Source organism: Anas acuta, chromosome 17, assembly GCF_963932015.1.
Source record: "Anas acuta chromosome 17, bAnaAcu1.1, whole genome shotgun sequence".
Lineage (NCBI taxonomy): Eukaryota > Metazoa > Chordata > Aves > Anseriformes > Anatidae > Anas > Anas acuta.
This window is the reverse complement of record NC_088995.1, coordinates 6,599,206-6,622,020: the sequence shown is the minus strand read 5'-3', so window position 1 is coordinate 6,622,020 and position 22,815 is coordinate 6,599,206. Positions and strand designations below refer to the sequence as shown.

Below are 22,815 nucleotides of genomic sequence, written 5' to 3'. Positions count from 1 at the left end.
AATAAGGTTATAATAAGACAAACTGCTTATGAAGAACAGCTGCATGCGTGTGTAAGAGAGAGCAAAAAGTGTAAGGCAGGAAGAATATGAATCAAACTATGAAACAGAATGTAAAAAGATGTTTTCCGTGCGTGCGTGTTTGAATGTGTGTACAAGTGAGCAAAAGGCAAGGCTAGCACAAAAAAAAAAAGATGACAACACAGAGGCAAAATAGCTCAGTATGTGCATGACACGGGGATATGTGAGGGCGGGGGGCAGAAATGCAAGGAGACGAAGCAAAGGAGGCCTTGTGCTGTGCAAACCAGGGCAGGGAGATGGCTCCTTTCTAGAGCCCTGCCTGCCCTCACCGCACAGCCACTCACACCTGCAAAGCTCTGGGAGGTTTTCTACCAAAATGCCAGGTCTGGTGCCATTTCCATGGGGATGCCCAGCACTGGGATGCTCATTTGGAGTTCACTGAGATCACCAGGAGCTGTCACATCAGCGCTGATGGGCTCCTTGCACACATTCTCAGCCCCCACAAACACACACGATTACAAGAGCACAGAAGGAAGGCGGGCACGGAGGCTTTCCAGATGAGGCTCTCCTTCCTCGGGCTCCAAAAACGAAAAAAACACCTTTTCCACTTTTTCACCTCCCCCCGGAGCAGCCCCGGGGAGCTTCGCGGCCGTGCTGCGGGGCTGCCCCCACCAGGTGGCGCTCCAGGAGCGGGAGAGCGGCGGCTCCGGCTCCGGGCACAGCGGCCCCGGCCACCGGCTCCGCTCCGCTTTGTGCTCGGGTCCTGCCGCTGCCTCGATGCCCCAGCATTTGGGGATTTGGGAATTTGGGGACGAGGCGTGGGGCAGGGATGGAGCTTCCCCCACTCCTTGCTCTGTGCCCGGAGTCAGCAGGGAGCCGGGAATGAGGCTCTCACACCGCCCATCTCTCCTCCCGGCAGCAGAAATTTGGAGCCGCGGGATGCCGAGGACTCCTAAATTTATATTTTAGCACCCTAAAATAATACCTTTTATCCTCCCCCGACTAAAGATTTGGCAGACGGACCGAACCAGACACCCGGCTCTAAGAGGGCTGCGCGGAGCCAGGGGGATCCCCAGGGATCTCCGCTCCCCACAAGGGGGTCCCGGCCCTATAGAGCCGGGGGGGGGGGGTCCAGGGGTGGGGGCCACAGAGGGGGAGCCCGGGACTGCTCGGCGAGCTAATGCTCGCAAGTGGCCGGCGGGGATGAATTCCCCCGGGACATGCGATAACGCGACTCTGAGCGAGGCATGGATGCTGAACCCGGCGGATTGAGCCCCCCCCCCCCCGGTCCTGGGCTGGGGGCACGGCGGTGCTCGGCCGGGAGGTGCCGAGCCGGGGTGCGCAGCAGCCTCCGGGGGAGCTGGCGCCGGCAGGGCTCGTGTGCGGGCTGCCGGGGCCGGGACACGCGGTGCCCGGTGTCTCGTAGCGTGCACGTCTCCATCAAAGCGAAATAAAGGCGTGCACAGCCCCCATCTCTTCCCAAAATCTTTATACACAAACGTGAATATTTATTTGAACTACGGAAATATTTGAAATACAGGCAGCACTTTATGGACGCCTTCCGTCCAGGAAGAGTTACAGCTAAATCAAGTCACATAAAGCCACGGAGCCTGGGAGCAGCACAACCCACCCCCAGGGGGGCTGCCCGGGTGCCCCCCGCCGGTTCCCTCCATGCTTCGCTCCGGGGCAGCTCGTCCTGCTCACGGCGGTCCTGCTCCTGCAGTTGGGTTTCTTTATATTTATTTTTCCCCTTCGTAATTGCTAAAAAAAAAAAGGCAAAAATCACCAGGTTCACTCAACAAAGTGTCTACTGGCCCGAGACGCAGCTTTTTCCAGGAGCAAACCCTTCGGGGTGCAAAGCAAAGCCCATTTTATCCAGAAAAAAAATAATAATAATAGTGAACCGCCGCATTTTTCTGGGGGGGTCCTCGTCGCTGGCTGTGCTCCCACGCGTGTCCCCCGTGTTTCACCTGGAATCCCTGCCGGGACAGGTCAGTGCTTCGCCTCTGGCCGGGTTCCTGTTGAGAAATCATATTTAAAACAAACCAAAGAGCCACAAGACCACCGCCAGCACCGTCGTGCGGCTCTCGGGTTAACCCCCCCCTAATGACTGACGGCTGGTGCCACTGAGACAAATAAATACATCGTAAGGAGGGCAATGGGTCGCGAGTCGTTTTGGCCCTAAGGTGAGATTTAGCAATGACCGCCCATTAAAACAAGCTTTTCACTTTTCCTAGGGGTAGCCCCTGCCCCCATCCGCTGCAGCAAGCGAAGCGGGGGAGCCTCCTGACCTGCCTTACATCTATATGTAAGGTTTGGGGTGGGTTCTTGTTTGTTTGCTTGTTGTTGTTCTTTTCATTTTTATTTTTTCCTCTCTTTCTCTTCGTTTTTTAGCTCAAGCTTGGGAGAAATGGAAGCCGGCTAGAGTAGGGCTCGAGAGAGCAGGCGAATTTGAAAAAAAAGCCTTTCAAAATCCGCGGGAAAGGGCCCGAATTGACAACGAGGAAGAGCTTAAAACTAGCATTTTTTAAAGAAACCCGTCGGAAAGCAATGCCCGAGCGGCTAGGCGAGGCTGCGCGGCAGAAGGGGACGAGCCCCGGCCAGAAGCGGTGGCGATGCCGCAGCTCCGGGGGCGAGCGAGCAGCAGCGGGGGGGATGCGGGGGCTGCCGGGCCGGGGCCGCTCCGAGCCCCTTCCCCGGGAGCGAACAGAAACGTGGCTCCACGTTTTGTACAAAAGCTTCCAGCTCCCTCCTTCTCCTGCACCTCTTCCCCAAGAAAAGCTCCGTAATTTCCCCGACCCCTCAAGCCGAACGGTGGGGACCCCCCGGGTTTCCCTGGATGGAGCAGGTCGAAGGGAAAACGCACCGCTGTTTATTTTTATTATTTTTTCTCTCGGGCTAATTTCACCGATAATTTTATTTTACTTTATTTGCCAGCGGTGCTTTGGCGGCTTGCAAAGGAATAAACTTCGGAAAGGAGAAAAGAGGGGGGCTGCCCCCGAGGGGGGGTCCGGGTGCCCCTGGGGTCGGGCACTCCCCGGCTGCGTTGGAGCCCGGCGGGGCTCGGCACAGCCCAGCCCGCTCGCGATCGTTTGTTTGTTGCTTTTTTTTTTTTTTTTTTTTTTTAAATGTGTTGAATAGGGTCTTTCGCTGGAAAGGGCTTTATCTGGGGGAGTGATGGAAGCTAAACGTAGTGAGAACACCGTGAGCTTCAGCAGGAATTACGGCCGCGGTTAGATGCGGCAATCTCTTTTTCGGCCGAGAGCTGAAAAATAAAAAATTAGCCTTTTCTCCCAAATCCTCAAATCGTGAAAAATAATTGCTAGGAATGGGAAAAGCCGAAGGTGGTGCCTTGCCCAGCGGTTGTGGGCTGAGCTCGCCGGGGAGGAGCGGTGGTGCCGGGGGGGCCCGCTCTGACCCCCGCGGCGTGGCGAGGAGCTGGAGCCACGAGTTGCAAAAGTGCCTTGAACGGCCACTTCAGGCTGAGGGCTTCGCCTCGCCGTGTTTTTACACGCCTTAATTGTTCCCGAATAATGCGGGGTTTGGGAGAAGCACGTGGGAAGTTTGGGTCTGGAAAAAAAAAAAAAAATACAACAACAACAAAACCCCCCAAAGCATGCATCATCCTCCAGAGCTGCCTCCCTGCGAGCTGTTGGCTTTTCTCTGTGCCCGGAGTCAAAAGGCTTCAGGTGTAAAGGGGCGCTCTTTAAAAGCTCGGGAGATGGAAAAGGGTCTGGCTGCAGGGAGAGGTCGGCGGGTCAGGGAGATAAGGCGATGCCAGCCCCCAGCGCCACGGGCTGGAATGTCCCTCTGCGGGGCTGCTGCCGTGTGCGGGATGGAAGGAGGCTCGGGGGGGGCTTCTGGCAAGACGCCGGAGAGGGGAAATTCGGATTTCCCCGCTCCGGTTCGCCGCAACCCCGCCGTCGCGGCGCCTGCAGCACGAATCCGTCGTGGCCCTGGTGCCCCCAGGGTGCCCGGTCCGTGGTGCCAAAGCAGCAGCTCCCCAATAAGCAATCGCCCCATAAGAGCATCTTCCCCTCCCCGGGACAGCAAACAGCCCGTCCGGCTGTCCGTCCGTCCGTCCCTCGGCAGCCAGGGCCGCTCGGGAGCGAAGCTGAGAGCTTCTTGCAGCCTCTCCCACGGGCACCCCGAGCCCCGGAGTAAAAACCCAGCTGTGGACTCCTGGGGGGGGTCCCCCCAGCCCCGCACCCCACGGGGCGGCCGTCGGTGAGCTCCCACCCCGGCTCGGGTGCGCTTCACACGCACACGGCTGCTCGATTTTAAGCAACTCTTTTTTTTTTTCCCTTTTTTTCCCCTCTTGTTAATTTTTTTTCCTCCTTCCCTTCTCCCGAGCCCTCTCCCTGCCTTCCCAAATGCGCTTCCCGGTGCAACCCCGCAGCCCGAGGCAAGGGCGGAGGCGGGCTCTGGTCCCCGCTTCCAAGACTTTTTTTTTTTTTTTTTTTTTTTTTTTACGAACAATCGTTGAAAAGAAGGAAAAACCTTTTTCTCTTCCCCTCGTGCGGAGGACGGAGGAGCCGCTTTGATCTGCGAGGCCTGGCGTGCTGCGAGCCCGCACGACGGCGGGGGGCGAGAGGAGGGGAGCGCCGTCCGCCGCGGGACCCCCCCAGGCAGGACATGAAAGGCCAAAAAAAAAAAAAAAAAAAAAAAAAAAGGGCGGCCAGGGTACAGGGGATCGACCGAAGGGCTTCAATATTTCATATTCCTGGAAGCTGTCGAGGCCAAAACCAACAACCCGCCTCCCTGCCTCCCTCCCGGTGTTTGCAGAGGGCAAGAGCGAGGGGGCCGGAGCGCGCCGTGCACCGCGGCCGGGAGGCGAGGGAAGGGCCGTGGGGGGGGGGGGGGGGGACAGAGGGAAGAGAAATAAATTTGCGCTTGTAATCAATCAATAATTAACTAATAGCGGAGCTTGGGCCAGGCAGGACGGCGGCGGAGCGGCCGCGCCGTCGGGCTCCGTAGAGGTGGCTCCTGTGCCCCTCCCCGGGCAGCACCAACCCCTTTGGGTCGTGTCCCCGTCCCCTGCCCCCCCGTGCCCCCCCCTCCCCGCTGCCCCATCCCCGCTTTCCCAGAGACTTTGCACCGGCGGCCAAAGCTCCCCGGGGTGAAACCCAGCTCCGCTCCCAGGAAAGCCATCAGCGAGCTCCGCCCCCCCGGGGAATGGGGTGGGCACCTGTGTTTCTCCCCCCCATCCCCCCGTTTTTCCCCTTCTAGGAGCCCCCCCATCTCTCTGGGTGCCCCCCCTCCACCCCAAGCCCTGCGCCCCCCCGGGGGCCGCCCCGCTCTGCCCGCACTGCCCGAGAGGTGGCGCCGCCGCCCCGCCGGACCCCCCCCGCCGCCTCCCGGTTCCCCCCCCCCACCCAGCGCCGGGTCGCCTGCATCAGCCATAAAACCATTGAGGATATCAAGACAGGCGCCAGGTGAGTAATAGACAGGATAATCCAGAGAGATTGCTCGCTGTTTACCTCCATCCACAAGCGCCACAAGAGTTACTCATTAACGTTACTATATACAAATAAGATACACAGGAGATAAAGCCATTTGCAAGGCAGAGTTACACCTGCGGTACACGGATTTCTTGCTAGGGCATGGGGAGGGGGAGGTCAGCGTTAGGCCCGTGGAAGGGAGGGGGGGAATCCAGCAGGCTGAGCCCCCAGCACCTAAAAACCAAGAGTGCCCTGCAAAAGCGGCTACCTGATCCCTGGGCCGGCGGGGGGGCTCTGGATCCGCAGTGAATTTCATCTCCTGATAGGAAATTCTCCCCCCAGCACCTTAACCGCCCTCCCTTTGCAGGAATTTTCGGGGGGCAAGCACCTAGGGAGCGAAAAAAAAAAATAGATGTTCCTGACCCCAAATAAGTGGCACCGACCGGGGGGGGGGGGGGTCCTATGGCACCGAGAGGTGCCCCTGCGACGGCTCCAAGGCCAGGGCTCGGCGGAGAGGAGAAAGTTGAGCCGGGAGGCTGTGGGGTGGCTTCACCGCCCCGACGGGGGGGCAGCGCCGCTCTGTCCCCCCCCCCCGAATGGCAAACAAGATCCTGCTCCGTGGGGATGCGGCCCGAAGCCCGCAGCCGCTGCCTGATCCTTTATTTTTTTCTTATTTTGGAGGTTTGATTTTTTTGTTTTGTTTTGTTTTGCTTCGCCTTTGCCAGCCCCGACGCCAGCACCCCCCTCACACAAACACCCCCCCACACCCTCCGAGGAACATCAGCTTAACGTGACATTTCCAGCAGCCCTCACCTTGGGCCATCCAAGGCGGGGGGGGGGGGGAGGCGGGCGGGAGGGGTGGGGAATACAAATCCTGCTCAGCCCAAACCTTCCCCCCCGGCAACCTGGCGGGCTGCATGCCCCGGCGTTTAAATACCCCCCACCCCCTCAGGCTGAAATGGGAAGGGCCCCCCCGACCCGTGAAAGGGCTGAAACCAGCAGGGAAAAGGGGTCGGTGTGCAGGGGGGTCACTCCGGGGATGCAGGCGGTGGTCAGCATCCCCCCAAAAATCTCTGCCCAACCCTGCGGGGCGCAGGGGCTCGGGCAGGGGGCAGCGCTCGGGTGTCCCCCCTCCGGGACCCTCCCCAGAGATTGTCGCAGCCCCTCGGAGCCTCTCGCAGCAAGCCCGGTGGAGGTGAAAGGCGATGTCCTCACTTTCGGGAGATTCCCCCCGAAAACGAGCGAGGCCCGAAAGTGGAGGCCGGCCGGGGGGACGCAGTCGGGAGCCCCCTGGCACGGCCAGCCCCGGCGGGGGCTGCTCTAAAAAGGGGAAAGTAATGCTCTAAAAAGGGGAAAGCAGCGCCCTAAAAAGGGGAAAGCAGCGCTGCGCCGGCACTTTCACCCACCGGCCCCCTTTATCTCGCTGGAGCAGGAGCCGGAGGCCACGGGCCGAGGGGCAGGCAGAGCATCAAACAGGATACGGGCTGGAAGCACATCCTTATAATATTTATTACTGGCGGAGGATGAATCGCTTTGCAATACATGGGCCGCTAACTGTTGAAGGGGGGAAGATGTCTGCGAGCAGGAGGAATATCCACGTCCCGCTAAAGGATGCGATCGGGTCCGTTCCCACCCAGCATCAGCCCAAGAGCAAGAAGGGGTGGAAAAAAAAACCCACGCGTGTCCATGGGGTCAGTGGGAAGAGGTGCTCTGCCCGGGCGGGAGGGACGAGCCCAGTAACACCATCACCTCTCGAGCACTCTACCTGGAAACTTTTGAGGAGGGCTGCGCATTAAATTTTAACCGATCTATTCTCCGATTCTTCACTTTTGCTTTATTAATTTATGACAGATAAAAGCATAGCTGAGCCATTCTCATTAACTTTTCAAATGCCACTTAATATCGTTCCATTAAAAGAGGTGACTTAGTAGCCTCTGGATCTGCTTGAAAAGAGAGAGGGAGGAAGACGCAAAAGGTGCATTAAACAGCTTGCTTAAAACCTGCACTTCCCAGCCGCAACCCAAAGCACCCGAGCCCGAGCCGACTGGTTCCTACCAGCTCCTTCCCCGAGTAAAAAGCTGAATATTGGGGAGGGGATGGGGTGGAGGAGCCAGGCAGGCGGGGGGAGACGGACCTGGCGGCCCCCCCTCCTGCCTCGCAGGCACTTTCGGGAAGGTTGGGGTGAAGGCATTTCACAGTACGCCCAAGACATTTCAATAAAAATTTATTGAAACTTCAGTGACTTTTAAAAGGGGGGAAAAAATACAGGAGAAAAAAAAAATCTCAACATTTATATAACACAAAATATACCTTCATTTTTTTTCTTTGAACCAGCTCTGAGCACCTGACTTTCAAGCCAAGAAAATATGCACTCACTCAAACAAAGACAACAATAAGCACAGTAGTAAAACTCCATCGTGGTACTATTTTCTTTCCTTTTTTTTTCTCTTTTTTTTTCTTTTTTTTTTTTTTCTTTTTTTGGACACACCAAGGAAATGGGAAAAAATAATACAAAGCAAAGAAAAATCCTAGAATCTTCATCTTTTTCTCTCAAGCTACTGGAGAAGCCTGTTGTCATGTATTAAAAGTATAGAACTTTTTTTTTTTCTTTTTGTGGTTGAAATTTTAAACGGAAAGTAGCACTTTTAACACTGAAGAAATCGAGGATTAAAAGCTACCGTGGCACGTTGGGTTTTCATTTTCTTTTAATTATTTTTTTCAAGGTCTTTGATTATTTTTGTTTGTTTCTTCTTCTCCATTTGCAATCGGCTCCTTTAGAAAAGGACGAGGTCAGGTTTTCTGTGGGGAGCTCCAATTTAAAAAGTGAGCACTCCGAATGGAGGCATTTCTGCTCTCGGTTGTTCTGTGTGGGTCGGGGTAGATGCTTAAAGGAATTACGAACTTGAAATGAAAACGACTACAAATAAAAACAGAAGAAGAAAAAAAAAAGACAGCTGCAGTCATATTTACAGAGATATGTACAATGTCAATAAATTAAAGTTTAATTTCGAGTATTCATATTCCACGTATTTACAAGAGTTATCAAATAATTACATAAATACTTTGTTTTAATAATAGTGTCCGCTTTTTTCTTCTTCTCAGTATGTTTAAACCTTGTTATTGCATATACAATTAAAGAGGGAAAGCTGTGATAAACCTACAGTCAAGCTACAGAGGTTTTTAGATAAAATAAATTCACTTTTTTTTCTTTCCAACTACACTTCTTATTGTTGTTGCTACAGGGAGGACGTTTAAGGTAGAGGGAAGAGGGTCTTATTTTTGTTTTTATTATTATTATTATTATTTTTCCCTGGGATTTGAAACGAGCATTAGAAATAAACAACAAAACCCCACCGAAATAAAAAAATACCCCCCCCCAGAAAAGCAGACTACTATGGAACATGCAAAAAAAGCCACCAACTGGCTCTCAGACATCACAATAATATTTTAAACACACAGCTTCCCTTAATATAGGTTATCGTTCACAACCCGTCCAGGAAACAACTGTTGAACCGATATGCGAGTTACTTATACAGTTTTTTTTTCGGAAAAAAAAAAATCACTTCTCTTATTTAATTTTTATTCATAAATTTGTTTGGTGTTTTTTTTTTTTTTTTCTCTTTATTTCGTTTTTAGGTGTCGGTACTTTTTTTTTTCTTTCTTTTTTTTACACAGTGAAGAAAAGGCTGGCGGGAGGCCCCCCCCCAGCCTTGCCGGAGACCTGGCCCGGCCAGCCTCGATGCTGGCAGCCTCCAGCCCAGCGCTGCCTCATCCCAGCCCTCCACCTTCGCCCCCCCCGGATACCTTTTTTTTTTTTTTTTTTTTTTGCCGATAAATGCGCACGCAACGCCGGGGGATTTATATTAATAAAAAAAAAAAATAATAATTAAAAAAAAAAAAGGGGGGGGGGGTTAAAAAGATTTCGCGGGACGGAGGCTGTGGTTTCTGTCGAACAAAGTGCACTGCGAGAGTGAATTTGAAATGAGCTGGAGGCTACGGGGAGCCGCTGCGGGATCTGTCCTGCTTGGGGTCGAGGCCGCTGACCAGGCGCTGGATGTTTTGCAGTTCGCTGGTGGCAGCCTCCTTGTCGGCCCCCAGCTTGGGGGAGAGGGAGACGGAGCCGGACGAGAGGGTGGACGAGCGGCTGGTGAGGTCCGAGGCGGAGTCCAGAGGCCCGGCGCCGGGGCTGGAGGCCAAGCCGGCCGCTTTGGCCTCCCCGGAGGCGGAGGCGAGGCCGGGCAGGGCGGTGGTGAGGAGGCTGCTGCCGTCGGGCAGGGGCACGGGCAGCGGGTAGGGGCTGTAGCGCAGCCGGGGGCCGCACGGCGTTGAGGAAGGGGTGCCGGTGCACCGAGCTGGAGGCTGCGCTGGAGGCTGCCGCCGCCGCGGCCATGTAGGTGTAGGGGTAGGGAAGAGGCTGCCGAAAGGAGACATGGCCAGGCCCTGCGGGGGGGGGGTGGGGGGTTGGAGGAAGGGGGAGAGAAAGGAGAAAAGTGAGAGGGGAGAAAAGTGTTAGCAGCGTGCGCCCCCCCACCTCGGACACATACACACAAAGGAGCACTGACACCAGCTGCCCCCCAGGCTAAGCTGCAGGTAAAGGCCCCCCCCCCGCTCCTCCTTGTTCCCCCCCAGCCCCACAGGGCAGCCCGGGGGCTGGGCATCCTCCCCCTATGTCCCCCCGACGGCTCCACTCCGCACCGGGACCTGCCCCGGGGAAGCCACCAAGACCTGACAGGGGGGACTTAAGTACCTGAGCCACACCACAAAACTTTCCCAGCCCCCTTCCCAACCTCCCCCCCCCCAAAAAAAAAAAAAAAAAAAAAAAGCCCTGCTCCTCTTTGCCCCCTGCTCCTCTTTGCCCCCTGCTCCTCTTTGCCCCTGCTCAGGAGCAGCCCCGTCGGGCGCGTACCTGAGAGGCCAGGACGTGCTGCTGCAGGTGGAAGGGCAGAGCAGATGCTCCCGAAAGTCCTTGAGCCGCTGCCGTGGCCATCACCGTGTTGTCCAGCCCCGAAACGCCGGCAGAAGCCCCCGAGACGGTAGCGAGCAGGGGGCCCATGCCGCCGGCCATGCCGGAGAAAGCCCCCCCCATGGCGAACTGCCCGGGTGCAGCAGCAGCGGGTGCCCGTTCCCCAGCGGGTTGAAGAACTGCTGGCCGGCCAGGCCGGGGGGGAAGCCGAGGTTTTGCAAATGTCCCTGGCTCAGGTGAGCCGTGCTGTCGGTTTGCACCGTCAGGGGGGCGAAGGGGCTCTTTGCCCAGCAGCCGGGGCTCGTCTCCTTTAGGGCCGTCCCGAAGGGGGCTTTTCAGCTCCTCGCCGCTCAGCCCCCCCCGGGTGCTGGACGAGATGGTGGCCGGGCTGTGGCGAGAATCAGGGGGGGCTTTCTCCGTCCTCTCTCGGCTCCGGCTCGCCGCAGAGTCGCTGGGGAAGAAGTGGCTTTTAGGGGGGGCTGCCCCCCTTCTCCCGGGGGTCGTCTCCCCCCGCGGCCGCGGCGGAGCTGGCGGGCGCTGGGGTGGGGGCCGTGGTCGTGCTGATTTTGCCCGACTCGCTCGCTTCCAGCAAGGGGTCGTCTTTGCTGTCCGCATCGCTGTCTCCTCGCTGGGGCACAGATCTGCAACACAAAGGGGCTGGGATCCGGAGCAGCACGTCCCTAACCTGCCCCCCCAGCCCCGGGGCCGGGAGAGGGGGGCACAGACACCTCCTGGCCAGCCCCGAAATTCAGCCCCAAAATAGCTGTTTTTTAGTGAATAACCACCGGCCCCCTCCCCGGCTCCCACCGTCCAGGCGAGCTGAGGTTTCCCAGCGCACCAAAGCGGCTGCCACAAAAACTGAGCCCCCCCCCCCCAGCGGCTCCGCTCCCCCCCCCCCCCCCCCCGGGGGCCTGGTCTCCGTCGGGGATTTTGTGCCCTTTTCCAGACTTTTCAGCCCTTTCGACGGGCTTCGAAGTTTGAAATCTCCCCCCCCCACCCCCAGGCCTCCATCTCGCTGCGGACCCCCCCTTTCTCCTCCTCCTCCTCCTCCTCCCCCGAAGCGTGCACGGCTTCGCTGGATTCCTCTGCACTTCATCTCCTAATTTCAGCGCCCCAGGTGCGAAGCTCTGGTTTGCTTTTCGGGTCCCCTCCCAGCTCCCCTCCCCTCGGCTCGGCAGGACTTTAAACAAACGAGTAAAGCAACAACAAAAAGAGGTTGTTTCCTCCTCCCTCTGCGCTTCCCCCCCCCACCCCCCCCCCACTCCACCCCCCCCCGTCCCTGGATGGATTAATACATGTGAAAGAGCTGCAGACAGCTTCCAACCCCGTACGGAGAGAAAGCGAGGGGGGACTTTTCTATAACAAAGTTCGGGACCGTATCCAGGGGAAAGATCCTTCCTCTAATAACAGAATCGGAGAGGAATATTAATGGAGTGACTCCAGTTCTGAACTTTTGCCCCGTGGTCTGTCTTTGCTCCCTTGACTCGGAGCTGGCTCCTTTCTGAGCCGCGGAGGGGGGGGACGAGAGGAGGAGAGGGGCCGGGGGGAGAGGGAAGGGGCAGGGGGGACAGGGAGAGAGGGAAGGAAAGGAAGTGTGAGGGGAGATAAGGAAAGAGGGGATGAGGGAAAGAGAGAAGGAAAGGAAGAAAAAAAAAGAAAAAAAAAAGAAAAAAGTAGAAGAGGGAGAGGAGTGGAGAAGAGAAAAGTGAGTGGGAGAAGAGAGAGGAGTGGGAGAAGAGAGTGGGAGAAAAGAGGGAGAAGTTGGAGAAGGGAGTGGGAGAAGAGAAAAAGGATACAGAAAAGAGAAAAAGGAGTAGGAGAAGAGATAAAGAAGTGGGAAAAGAGATAAAAGGGTGGGAGAGGAGAGCCCTGCGAGCAGCCAGGAGCGAGCAGGCAGGCCAGGAGGCAGGCTGGCTGGCTGCTCTCGGAGGCCGCTCTCACCTTTGAGGCTGGAGGTACCGACGGCGGGCACGGCGGGGCAGGAGGACTGCGCGAAGCACTTGAAGGCCGTCTGCTCGTTGGACGACTCGTCCGAGGTGGCGTTTTCCTTCTTCTGCCGCTCGTCGTAGACCCGCATGGACTGCAGGGTCAGCTGCTTCCTGCCGGCCACACGGAGCCGCTGGGCGAGCGGTGGGGGCTACGCCCGGCCGCCCCCCCCCACACCCCTCCCGGCGCCTCCAAAATCCATCCCCGGGGGCCTCCAAACCATCCCCGGGGCCTCCACCGCGGAGGCCGGCGCCCGGCTCGGTGCCTCCAGGAGGAGGCCGCCCGGGAGCTGTTAGCAGCGGGCCGGGCCGAGGGCAGATGTTCAAGAAAAAGGGGGGAGATGGGGGGGCTGGGGGAGCCAGGGCACCGTTCCCTGGGGATCAGCTTTTAAATGCGAGGATGTTGCAGAGCTCTGAGCGGTCCTAATGGTCGCTAAGATGGCGAGGAAGCGGTTATTTTGCTAGGCACTTTATGTAATCTTTTCACCAACAATTAACCCGGAGTAAAATCTATTTATATTTAGAGAGAAATTAGAAATCGTTTCCGTCCTGTGGCTCCAGCCTTGGCTTTATTTTCACGCTGACGGACAAGAGGAGCTGGCGTGTGTGTGTGTGTGTGTGTGTGCTGGGTTCAGTCCTGGGCACAGAGAAAGGCCTCTTGTTTTACATCACATTTCCCTTTTCTTTTTTTTTCCTTTCAAAAAAAAAAATAAATAAAAAGGAACTGACCCATTTATTCATTATCTAAAACCAAGTGCAAATGGCTAAAATATCGTGTCTCCTCTAACTAAACAAAACGAAGACTTAGTCCCCATCAAAGAAAAGTAATATCCCTTTCTCTATTTTATCCAATATTAAAAAAAATAAAATTTTCGAGCCGCATTAAAACTAGTGCTGTCCATCCATCTACCTTGACAGAAACCGTCCCGTGGCTTTTTGAAAAATAAAAAATTCTCTATCATTAATTACTTCCATATTCGCGGGACACCCCTGTCACAACAGTTTATTTATGTGCTTCTCGTCCACACTTTTCAGCAGTCCCCGGGAAAATGCATGGGGAGACTCAAGCAGCGATCAGCTCTGCCCTCACTTTGCCCCGTTTCCCTGTCCCGGATAGAAATTGTGCTGGTGTAAAATATCTGCCTAAAAGAGGAACTTCTTTTTGGGGGATATTCGCCGTCTTTCCCCTAATCTGCCGACATGGCTTTCGCCAGCCATCCCGTGCGACGTAAAAAGCAAACGTGGGAAGCACGCAAGAATTCACATGCAATCAGTTTTGTGTTATTAACGACGAGATCCTTATTAATTTTGGCGGGGGGAAGTGTGGTTTGGAGGAAACGCGAGGTGATTTTGACCTCTGGTCATGTTCGGAGCTTTGCACACGAAAAGCAAACGAGGTGCCCATATATAATCCCTCCAGACTCACCTTTTTTCCCTCCTTCCATTCCCGGTGTCCCGAAAACCTTTGGCAAAGGGGTTGTTGTCAATTTTTAATTGAGTGATCTACAGGGAGGGAGAAAAAATAAAGAAAAAAAAAAAAAAGCGGAGGGTTGTTGGGGCAGAAATAAGAAGATTTCGTAGAACAACGAGCGACCCAACCCCTTCTCCCCTGATCCCGCAGCGCAAACAGGAGCAGCACCCCCGGGCATGGGGCAGGGGGCAGCGGGGGCTGGTTTTGGGGTGGATTCCGGCGTTTTCCCCAGCCGGCTCGGGGGCTGGCCGGTGACCCCGGCGGTGGTGGCAATGAAAGAGCCCCGTGTTGCTGCCACCGCATCGGAATGAATTTAGCCGTGCAATGCGATCCATGCGAGTTATGCCCGCGCTTAAACTCTTTAAATGCCATAATTAAACCGCAAAGGAATCATGCCCACCCCCTTGCTATAATAAAATACTTTATATAATCGCATTATGCCCCGCGTCTGTGTGTGCGTTGGGGCGCTGGGGGTGCCAGGAGCGACTTGATTTGGGGAGTGGGAGGGAGGGGAGAGTGGCTGCGTTTTTTGGAGTGGGCTCGGGGTTTTCCTCGGGATTCGGACTGGGGCTGGGAACGGCCGCTTCTCCCTGCCCCCGCGGCCGGAGGAGGGAAGGGCGGGGGATCACAGGGAGGCGGAGGGGGGCTCTCCCCACTGAAAGGATGCGGTGGGGCTGGGGATGCCCGAAGCACCATGACCCCCGACTGGAGAGGGGCAGCGGTACCCCCGCGGGCTGGCTGAGCCCTGCGCTGGGTCCCCGGGCGGCGCAGCTCCCTCGGGACCTCCCCGATCCCCCCCCCCTCGGCGTGGGCAGGAGGCAGCGGGGAGAAAGCACGGCTGGAAAGCGGCAGGGCGGTCCCGGCTTTCGGCCCGATTTCATGGCAATGGGACAAACACGCTGCCTTCTGGCCGGCCGCGAGGCCAGAGCGGGGCGCGTAGCCCCGCCGGTAATCCCAAAGCAAAGTCTAACTCCCTGGGCGCGCGTTTTGCTTTCCGTTTCCTCGCCAACGGCCGGCCGCGGCCGCAGGGCAAAGCAGCCCGAGCCTTGTAGTCCCAAGATTTTGGGAGCCAAGGGCTCGGCCCCCCCCTCTCGACCCCTGATTTTGAGCCGCGGAGGAGGCTGCCGCGGCCGGGCGCTGCGCATCCAGAGCCCCTGCCCTTGGCGCACACGCACTCAAAGTTCAAATTTATAGGCAGAAAAATAAAAGGCCCTTCTTGGCTCTTTCGCTTCCTTCCACTTGACTTAATTATCGTAAATTCGCCATTTGCCAGTCTCCCAAATATACCACCTTCGTTGCGAGCGACAATAAACCCGCAGAAATGGGAACGCAGCGTCTGCAGCGCTGCAAACTTTCTCACACTGGCTCTTTTAGACCTTGCAGCTAAATTCAAGCGAGATACCCCTCTCTGATCAGAGCATATTTCTGCACCACAAAAAATAATAAAACACTGCAGGATACAAAAAAAAATCATAATATAATAATAATAGGAACCAGACGTGCGCTCCAGCCTTATTGCCAATTGCTGTTAAAGGAGCTAAAACAGCACAAAGGCCAGGAAGAATTACAAAATCTCCAGCCACGCTGCTCTCCCCCCTCTGTCTTTCGACACACGGATCCGATTCTTTTTCTGATGCGTCTTAGATTAAATCCACACTGAAAGCAGCGATCTCCACCCCATCCTGCCCCCTTTTCTTCCCGAAAGAAGCCCCCCCTGCTCCCCCCCCCCCGACCCTCGACCCCCCCCAGCTCCATGCCCTGCCTGGGGGCGGCTGGAGCACAGCGTTAGCAGAGCCCCCAGCCCCCCCACCCGGGGGCTTGGGGGGAACCGAGTCGGGGGGGAGAGGAGCGGGATGGGCTTCGTGATTTTGAAGGGAACACTGCAGAGTAAAAGCTCTCTTAAAAGCCAAAACACGTAAAACAAATCCTTTCTTAATCTCCTTACCTTATCATTCTGGTATGCGGTCACTGCGATGAATTCGGTCTCCGGGAAAACGTAGGTCCTGAACGTGCTGTAGGGCAGCTTGAGGATATCGTTCGCTCTGACGATGTGGAACCGGGGCTGGTACTTGTGCATGGAGTTTAGGATGGTCTGGAGCGGGGCAGCAGAGGGCGAGGAGGGGGGGGAACGACACAGTCAGAGCGGGCAGCACCCCCGCCTCGATTTTCTCCCCCCCCCTCCCCTCCAGCCTCCGCTCCTCTCCCCCTGCTCGCCTCCCCTCCGCTGCCTCCTCCCCGCCGAGAGCATCTCTCCGGGCACCACGCAGCCGCCTCCAGCATCCAGCAAAAAGCACTGACAGCTCCAGCTCGGCGGGGGGAGACCGGCCGCCCGGCAGCGCTACGGGGACTGGGGAAAGCCCTGCAGTGATTTCCCTACGAGCGGAGAGCCGGGGGAGGGGGGAAGCTCGTCCGGGCTCCGGACAAAATGTCTCGTGATTTCAACGTGAAGTGAAATGAAATAAAATAAAATAATCGTAATAAGGAAAAAAAAAAAAAAAAAAAAAAAAGCAGCATCAGCTACAATAGCAACAACAACACGAGAGCCTTGGCTAGGTCTAATTGCTCGCCCCAATCCACTTAAGGCCTTCTGCGAGAGGCAAAAATGTATCGTCTAATCAAATCACAGGCAGCAAATGCAATCTTCAGCACATTAGAGATCCCCCGACCGCGGCCACCACCAGCACCCCCGGCTCCGAGACAGAGGCTTTCCCAGGAACAGAAAGAAACGGCAAGGATCGCCAGAGCACTTATCAGCACGTTTGTTTGATTTCACTCTTAGGGGCAGCGTTTTATCTCTGCACACCCAGTAAATGTAAAGGAGTGGATAGACATGAATGGGCAACTTGACCTCTGATTTTGGTTCCTGTTTATTTTCACTCCGGCTTGCTTTACATTATCCAGATTAATATATATTTAAATGTTTGCGTACTTGGGCCTTTAAGCCCTTTCTACACACATGCATATCGTTTTCCTATGCCTAAAAAGTGTGACCGTCTTTATTAAAAATATATTATATATATATATATATTTATAAAGTCAACACAGCTCCGAGAAATATCGAGTTGCACTACGCTGGAAATATACCTCTCAAGTTAATACTGAATGGCACGGATTGGGCTTTGGAAAGGTTACAGAATAAACTCGATTGTTTAATCCTGACCTCGGCAAGAGAAAAAAATCAAGGAATATTAGAAACCGGACACACGCACGTCAGCCGCGAGCGTGGAGAGGGCTATTTATTCCTCATTTTCCACCCATTTATTCCGCCCGAGTTCAAACGCCTGGGAAAGCTCCGGGCCGGGCGGCTGCGCTGCGGGGACAGGGCTGGGGACAGGGCCCGGGGAGCCCCCGCGACACGGGCAGCGGAGGGGAGAGGGGGCTAAGGAAGGGGGAAAAGGCACTCACAAATCCGTGCTTGTCAGAGATATTGTTAGTGAGCTTCAGCTTGTGAAAGGTGACGACTTTGGACATCCATTGTTCTCCGGTGGCCGGGCTGTCCGGGTGGATGTACATTCTCTTTGGCATTTCAGGGTCAGCTTTGCCGGCTACCATCCACCGGGAATTATGGAATTTGTACCTACAATCATCAGCCGCCACAATATCCATCAATAAAATGTACTTGGCCTTTTTATCCAGTCCAGTGCATCTCACTTTAAATGGAGGAAACATTCTCCTAAGGGCAGAGAAGGGGAGAGGGAAGATAAAGACAAGACGAAAAAAGAAAAAAAAATAAAATAATTACAGCGTTTAAGTAAGCTCCTGGAGCTTGGTAGCATGTCTACCAAAAGCTCATTCAGAAGCAGAAAACTCCCCCCCCATTAACACAACATGAAGGTTTTCCCCCCGCCCCCAGCGAAAAGATTTTTCAAACGCTTTAAAAGTTCCAGGAAAAAATCGTCCCTCGGATAAGAGGCGGAGGGGAGCGGGGCGTATTCCCTGGAAGTCAGCAGGCACCTACCCTCTTCCATTCCTAAACAGCAAAGCCTAATTTGGGTCTCTCAGATCTCTCATTATTCTTATTATTTTGCCTGCTGAACAAAGAAATAGGAAGAGAACACGCTCCGGTTAAAAATACTCCTCGCTTCCATAACCTGCTCCATCTATAAAGAGCGGAGAGGGGATTTTTTTTTTTTTTTTAATCAACAAAGGAGGAGAAAACCCCACGGTGGGGGAGCTGCCGTGGCTCCCGCAAGGCTGCAAGGTCCCAGCGCCTGATATTTGTGCAGAGGGCTCTCTGCAAAGCACGCTCCCCTCTGCTCCTAAGTCCAGCTCGAAACTGCAACAGGATACCACAAATTTGCTGTTTATTATATCGAGTGGTTGGCATTCAGCAATCGCAACTTAAAAGGAAACACATGACTTTGCAACATGTAAGAGCACCTAGCACTCGCCGAGGCTTTTCGCGCAAAACTTTTGACCACAATTAACAGAGAAAACTTAGGAAAGGCAGTAAAATGGGCCGGGGGATTTTTTTTTCCCCCTGCTGATGTATATTTTTTTTTCCCTGAGCCTGTACCCTGCAAGTGGTGCACTGCGAGGAGGTGAAGCTCCTGCAGGGCTGCTAAGGGCGACCTAGGAAGACTTTTCAGGAGTGGCTTCCTCGAGTAATTCTTCTGGCAAATTACACGCGAATTGTTTGCTACCTTTCTAGGGGTGCGTGTTAGAAAAACAGCCGAGTGCGAAGGGTTTGCTCGCTACGTGTCATCACATCAATAGGTAGAGTTGTAAAAGAGCACAGATGTCAATTAGTAGCGAATATAGAGAGGGGTTTCAGACGTGTAAACCTATAAAATGCAGAAATGCAGAGCGTGTACGCGCCGTGTATGTTCATTCATTCACACATGAAGGTTATATAAATACAGAGACACACAGCACGCTCCTGCAGGAGCTGCAAAACCTTTCCCTGCAGCTGAAGCAGCCCCTCTGCAGCCCGTGCAGGAGCGCCGGCTGTTTTTGTCAGCTTTTTGTGCATTTCCACATGTAATTAGTCAGCACAAATGCATGCCTGTATCGCTGCAGAGACAGAGGCACAAGCGAAGCAACTGATAAACTGAATATCTCAGCCCTCCTGCAGCTACCACCTCACCCGCAGAGATACGCCACTGCAAATATATAGCTATAATTTCTGCTATATTTCCCCTCTCTCTGTCTTCAGGAAGAAAAACTCCAAGCAGTTAGGCTGCAATCAGGCCGGCGCCTTTTCCAGCCCCAAATTATTTTCCTCCTGCTACCAGAAAGTATTAAGCTGCTGAACCATGAAGAGCCCCCCTCGCCCCCTGCACACGCACCCACTGACCGAGGGGACGGGTCGTGTGGTTCAGCAGCTCAGCCTTTCCCTGCAGCATGGTGCCCGGAGACAGGCTGAGCACCTCAGCTGCCTACAACTTTTCCTAATTTCAGAGGAACCGAGCTCCACCGAAGCAGCGCCGGAGAAAGAGCCTTGCTCTTGAGCAGGCTGCCGGGGTGCAGAGACCGAGGGGTGGGGGAGAGGGAAAGAAAACCAGCACGAACCCCCCGACTCGGACCTACCTTCCCGATTTGGTGATCACCATCTCCGTGCCTCTTTTATGGAATTGTTCCCAAAGCTCTTTGGCCTCCAGATGCACTTTGGGGTCGTCTTCCACCTCTTCTTCTGGCTCCAGAGTTTTTAAAGGCCTCAGATGGGCTGCTGCCTGGTGGCCCAGGGAAGAAAAGGGGATCCCAGTCTCTGCGGCCCCCACTAACTGATCCATGATGGGTTTAGCCAGAGCCCCCGGCAGGGAGAGGGCGGCCGCCCCGTTGGGAGGCAAAGCCAGAGCGGGGAAGAAGGGGGGCTGATGTCCCAGCACAGCGCTCATGGCAAAGTCCGGTGCCCGGTGAGGTAAAAAAGGATGATAAGCCATGCTTGTCCCAGGGATTACTGGATCTCTCATCGGTATATTCATCCACTCCACTCCTCGGTCTTCCTACTGCTGGAGTAGTCCTGGAGTGGGTTCTAACAGCACATCATGAAGAAGAAAAATTAAGATAATAACAATAACAGCGATAAAGCACCAAAAAAATAAAAATAAAAAAAAAATAGGGTGGGGGAAACAAGCTCTAGACAGCACAGTACATGGGGGAGAGGCAGAACTTCTACAGCCTACAACTTCCCGAGCCGGGGCACATCCCCAGCCCTCGGGACAGCGGATTAACAGGATTGTTCATTATTAGTCGTGCTCTTTTTTTGTTCTGTCTCTGCCAGTTTTTTTGTTTTGTTTTGTTTTGTTTTTTGTTTTGTTTTTTTCCTGAGTGGAAGTCCTTGCGCTCGAAAAGAAACGCCGAAGAAGGGAAAAAAAAAAAAAATCCACCGGGCTCGCAGGCTGCTCCTGTTGCCGCAGAAGGGCTGGACAAGCCGAGATCCTTTTTTTTCTTCTTCTTCTTTTTTCTCGTGCTCTCAGTCCCCCCTCTCTTCTTTCGTTGCGGAGGGTGACGGCTCCAAGCTGGCTTTTCTTTTTGGGTGGCTGGCTGTGCCCCCCCCCTCCCCCCCACCCCTCCACCTTTCCTCCGTACGGTCAGGCTGCAGAGCAGAGGCTGGCAAGGGAGGGAGAGCAGAAAGAAGCAAACAAACCCACCCCCCCTCGGCGACCGAGGACGGCTCCTCGGCAACCTTCAGGCAGCGGCAGCAGCAAAAACTTGGAGGAAAATCTCGTTTCCGCCTCGCCTTCCCCCCTCTCCGAGCAGGAGCTGGTCAGAGTGCCCTGATTTCCATCAGGATCTCTTCTTTCTTTCACCCTCCTCCTTCTTTTTTTTTTTTCCCTTTCTCTTTAAAAAAAAAAAAAAAAAAAAGGAAATCGGGAAGAATTATACTCTTGTCTCCGCTCCAGCAAAAAGAGAGAGGGAGAAAGAGAGAGGGAAAGAGAGAGAAAGGAGGAGAAAGGGGGAAGGGGGGGGAGAAAGAGAGAAAGAGAAAGGGGGGGAGAGAGAGAGAGAGAGGGAGAGAGAGAGAAGGAGCCTCTCAGCTCTGAGAATTCCCTGTGAGTCTGTGCTCTGCGTGCACCAGATTGTATGGATGTGTTGTGGGTTACAAGGGAGCTGGAGCCTCCTTGATTGGCTCTTTGACGCTTTCGGACCAATTGTGTGGCTCCATAGGCGTGGTTTTGACAGGTCGAGTGGAAGGGGGACAGAGCCGAGTTATAAAAAGAAGGTGTCGGAAACTGTAACGCTGCAGCAAAGCATCACTAGTACTCCGTGCCGTGTGAATATGTCAACATGAGCACGGAGGGGAGGGGAGCAGGCGAGCCGGGAGCCGCCTCTAGGGGGGGTGCTCGGGGCCGCCTCGCCCCCCCCCCACCCCCCCCCCTCGGCCGGCCCCGGCGAGCTGGGCACCGCCGCTCGGCGGCCCCCCCCGGTAGGAGCTTCCACCGCTGCGGAGAGCGGGAGGAAAAGGGAGAGGAGGGGTGGGGGGCACATTGGGGAAAAGGGGGTGGGGGTCCGGCCCCGGGTGCCCCCACCGCAGCTCTGCCAGCACCCGTGGAGAGAGGATTTTTGGGGGTTGGATTGAAGGGAACGTGTCCGCAACCCCCCGTGCCACCCCGCCGCCGCTCAGCGGTGCCCCCCCTAAAATAAATAATTGGAAAAAAGTTGCTTTTTTTGATACGGGAAGCACCCCCCGGGGCTGGGCTCGGGCACTTTGCTCTCCCCAAAGCCCGCTGTTGTTGTCGTGGGCGGCTGCAGCCAGGCAGGGGCCGCCCGGCTCCGCTCAGCCCCGGCTCCGCTGCCGGTAAAGGCTCCGGGGAGGGGGGGGGGGGGAAGGGTAAAAAGAAAACCATGATTTTTTTTTTAAATTATTTATTATTATTTTATTTTTTAATTATTTTTTCCCTTTTCTTGGCGGTGGGGAGGAGTGCGGCGGCTCGGCTGCCACCGGCGCCGAGAGGGTTACGCTCCCACACCCCTCCTCTTCCATGAGGTGTGCGGGGAGGAGACGGGAAGTGCGGCTTTCCCTGCGCCCGGCCCGACGGGGGGGGCCCGGCCCCGGCCCCCTCCTGGCCCCGGCCCGTTGGGAGCCGCTTCCCTGCGGGAAAGCCATCACGCGTGGGTCCCCGCCCGGCTCGGCCCCACGGAGAGGGAAGCTCCAGGCCAGGATGCGCCTGGGAAGTTTTTTTTTTATTTTTTGGAGACATGTTCCCGGGGGGGGTGACAGCGCAGGGCAGAGAGATGGGGGTTGTGAGTGTCAGATTGTGCCCCCCCTTCCTCTCCACACCCCACCCGAAAGCCGCTGCGTGTCCGTGGGTGCGCGCTCGCGGCGTGGGTGTGCGCGTCGGGGGGGGGGGGTCCGTGGCGCAGGGGGCGCGCAGGGCACGCGTGGATCGGACGGGATGTCCCGGCACCGAATCACCCCCGCCCCAACTGGGGTTGGGGGGGCCCTGGTGGCTCCCCCCTCCTTGCTTTAACGAGGGGCAGAGAATCCTCTGGGAGGGGAGCGGCGGAGCGGGGCCGCGGGGGCTCGGCGCTGACGGCGCGCAGATGGGAGCGGAACCTCTAAAGTGATTAGCTCTTCTAGCATTGCATTTTTGACGCACATGGCTAAGAGCGCTTGGCGCCAGCTTGGTGAAGTCCCTGTAGTAACCAGCGTCTAGGATCGCTTTGCATTCACCAAAATATCTCCCCTTTGGTCGGGGGTGGGGGTGGATGGAGAAAAGAGGAGGAGGGAGGAAAGGAAGCGGGAGTAATGCATTCAAAGAAAACGGGAAGAAAAAAAAAAAAAAAAAGGAAAAAAAAAAAAAAAAAGACAAGGGCGGGGGGGGTGGGACTGATGTGTTTCAAGAAACCGGGAGCCTGGCTGCCCGCGCAGCGCTCGGCGAACTCTCATCGAAGGGACCGAGCCCCTCCAGCCCCCCTTGCTCCCAGCCGAGACTCCGGCTCCTGCCTCCAGCCGCAACCCCGACACCTTCCCCGTAACGGAGCCCACAGCGA

The 22,815-nt window shown here is 55.6% G+C and overlaps 1 protein-coding gene across 1 annotated transcript; it reads right to left on the bottom strand.

The window, feature by feature from the left end:
- Window positions 1-7,666: 7,666 nt before the first annotated feature.
- Window positions 7,667-20,915, bottom strand: TBX3 (T-box transcription factor 3). The gene is given in 13 exon segments (XM_068654259.1): window positions 7,667-9,773; window positions 9,775-9,869; window positions 9,872-9,899; window positions 10,366-10,553; window positions 10,556-10,700; window positions 10,702-10,899; window positions 10,901-11,049; window positions 11,052-11,063; window positions 12,364-12,521; window positions 13,834-13,910; window positions 15,824-15,970; window positions 17,284-17,551; window positions 19,408-20,915. Coding segments are annotated over 13 exon segments (2,181 nt in total). The 5' UTR covers window positions 19,803-20,915; the 3' UTR covers window positions 7,667-9,452.
- Window positions 20,916-22,815: the final 1,900 nt, after the last annotated feature.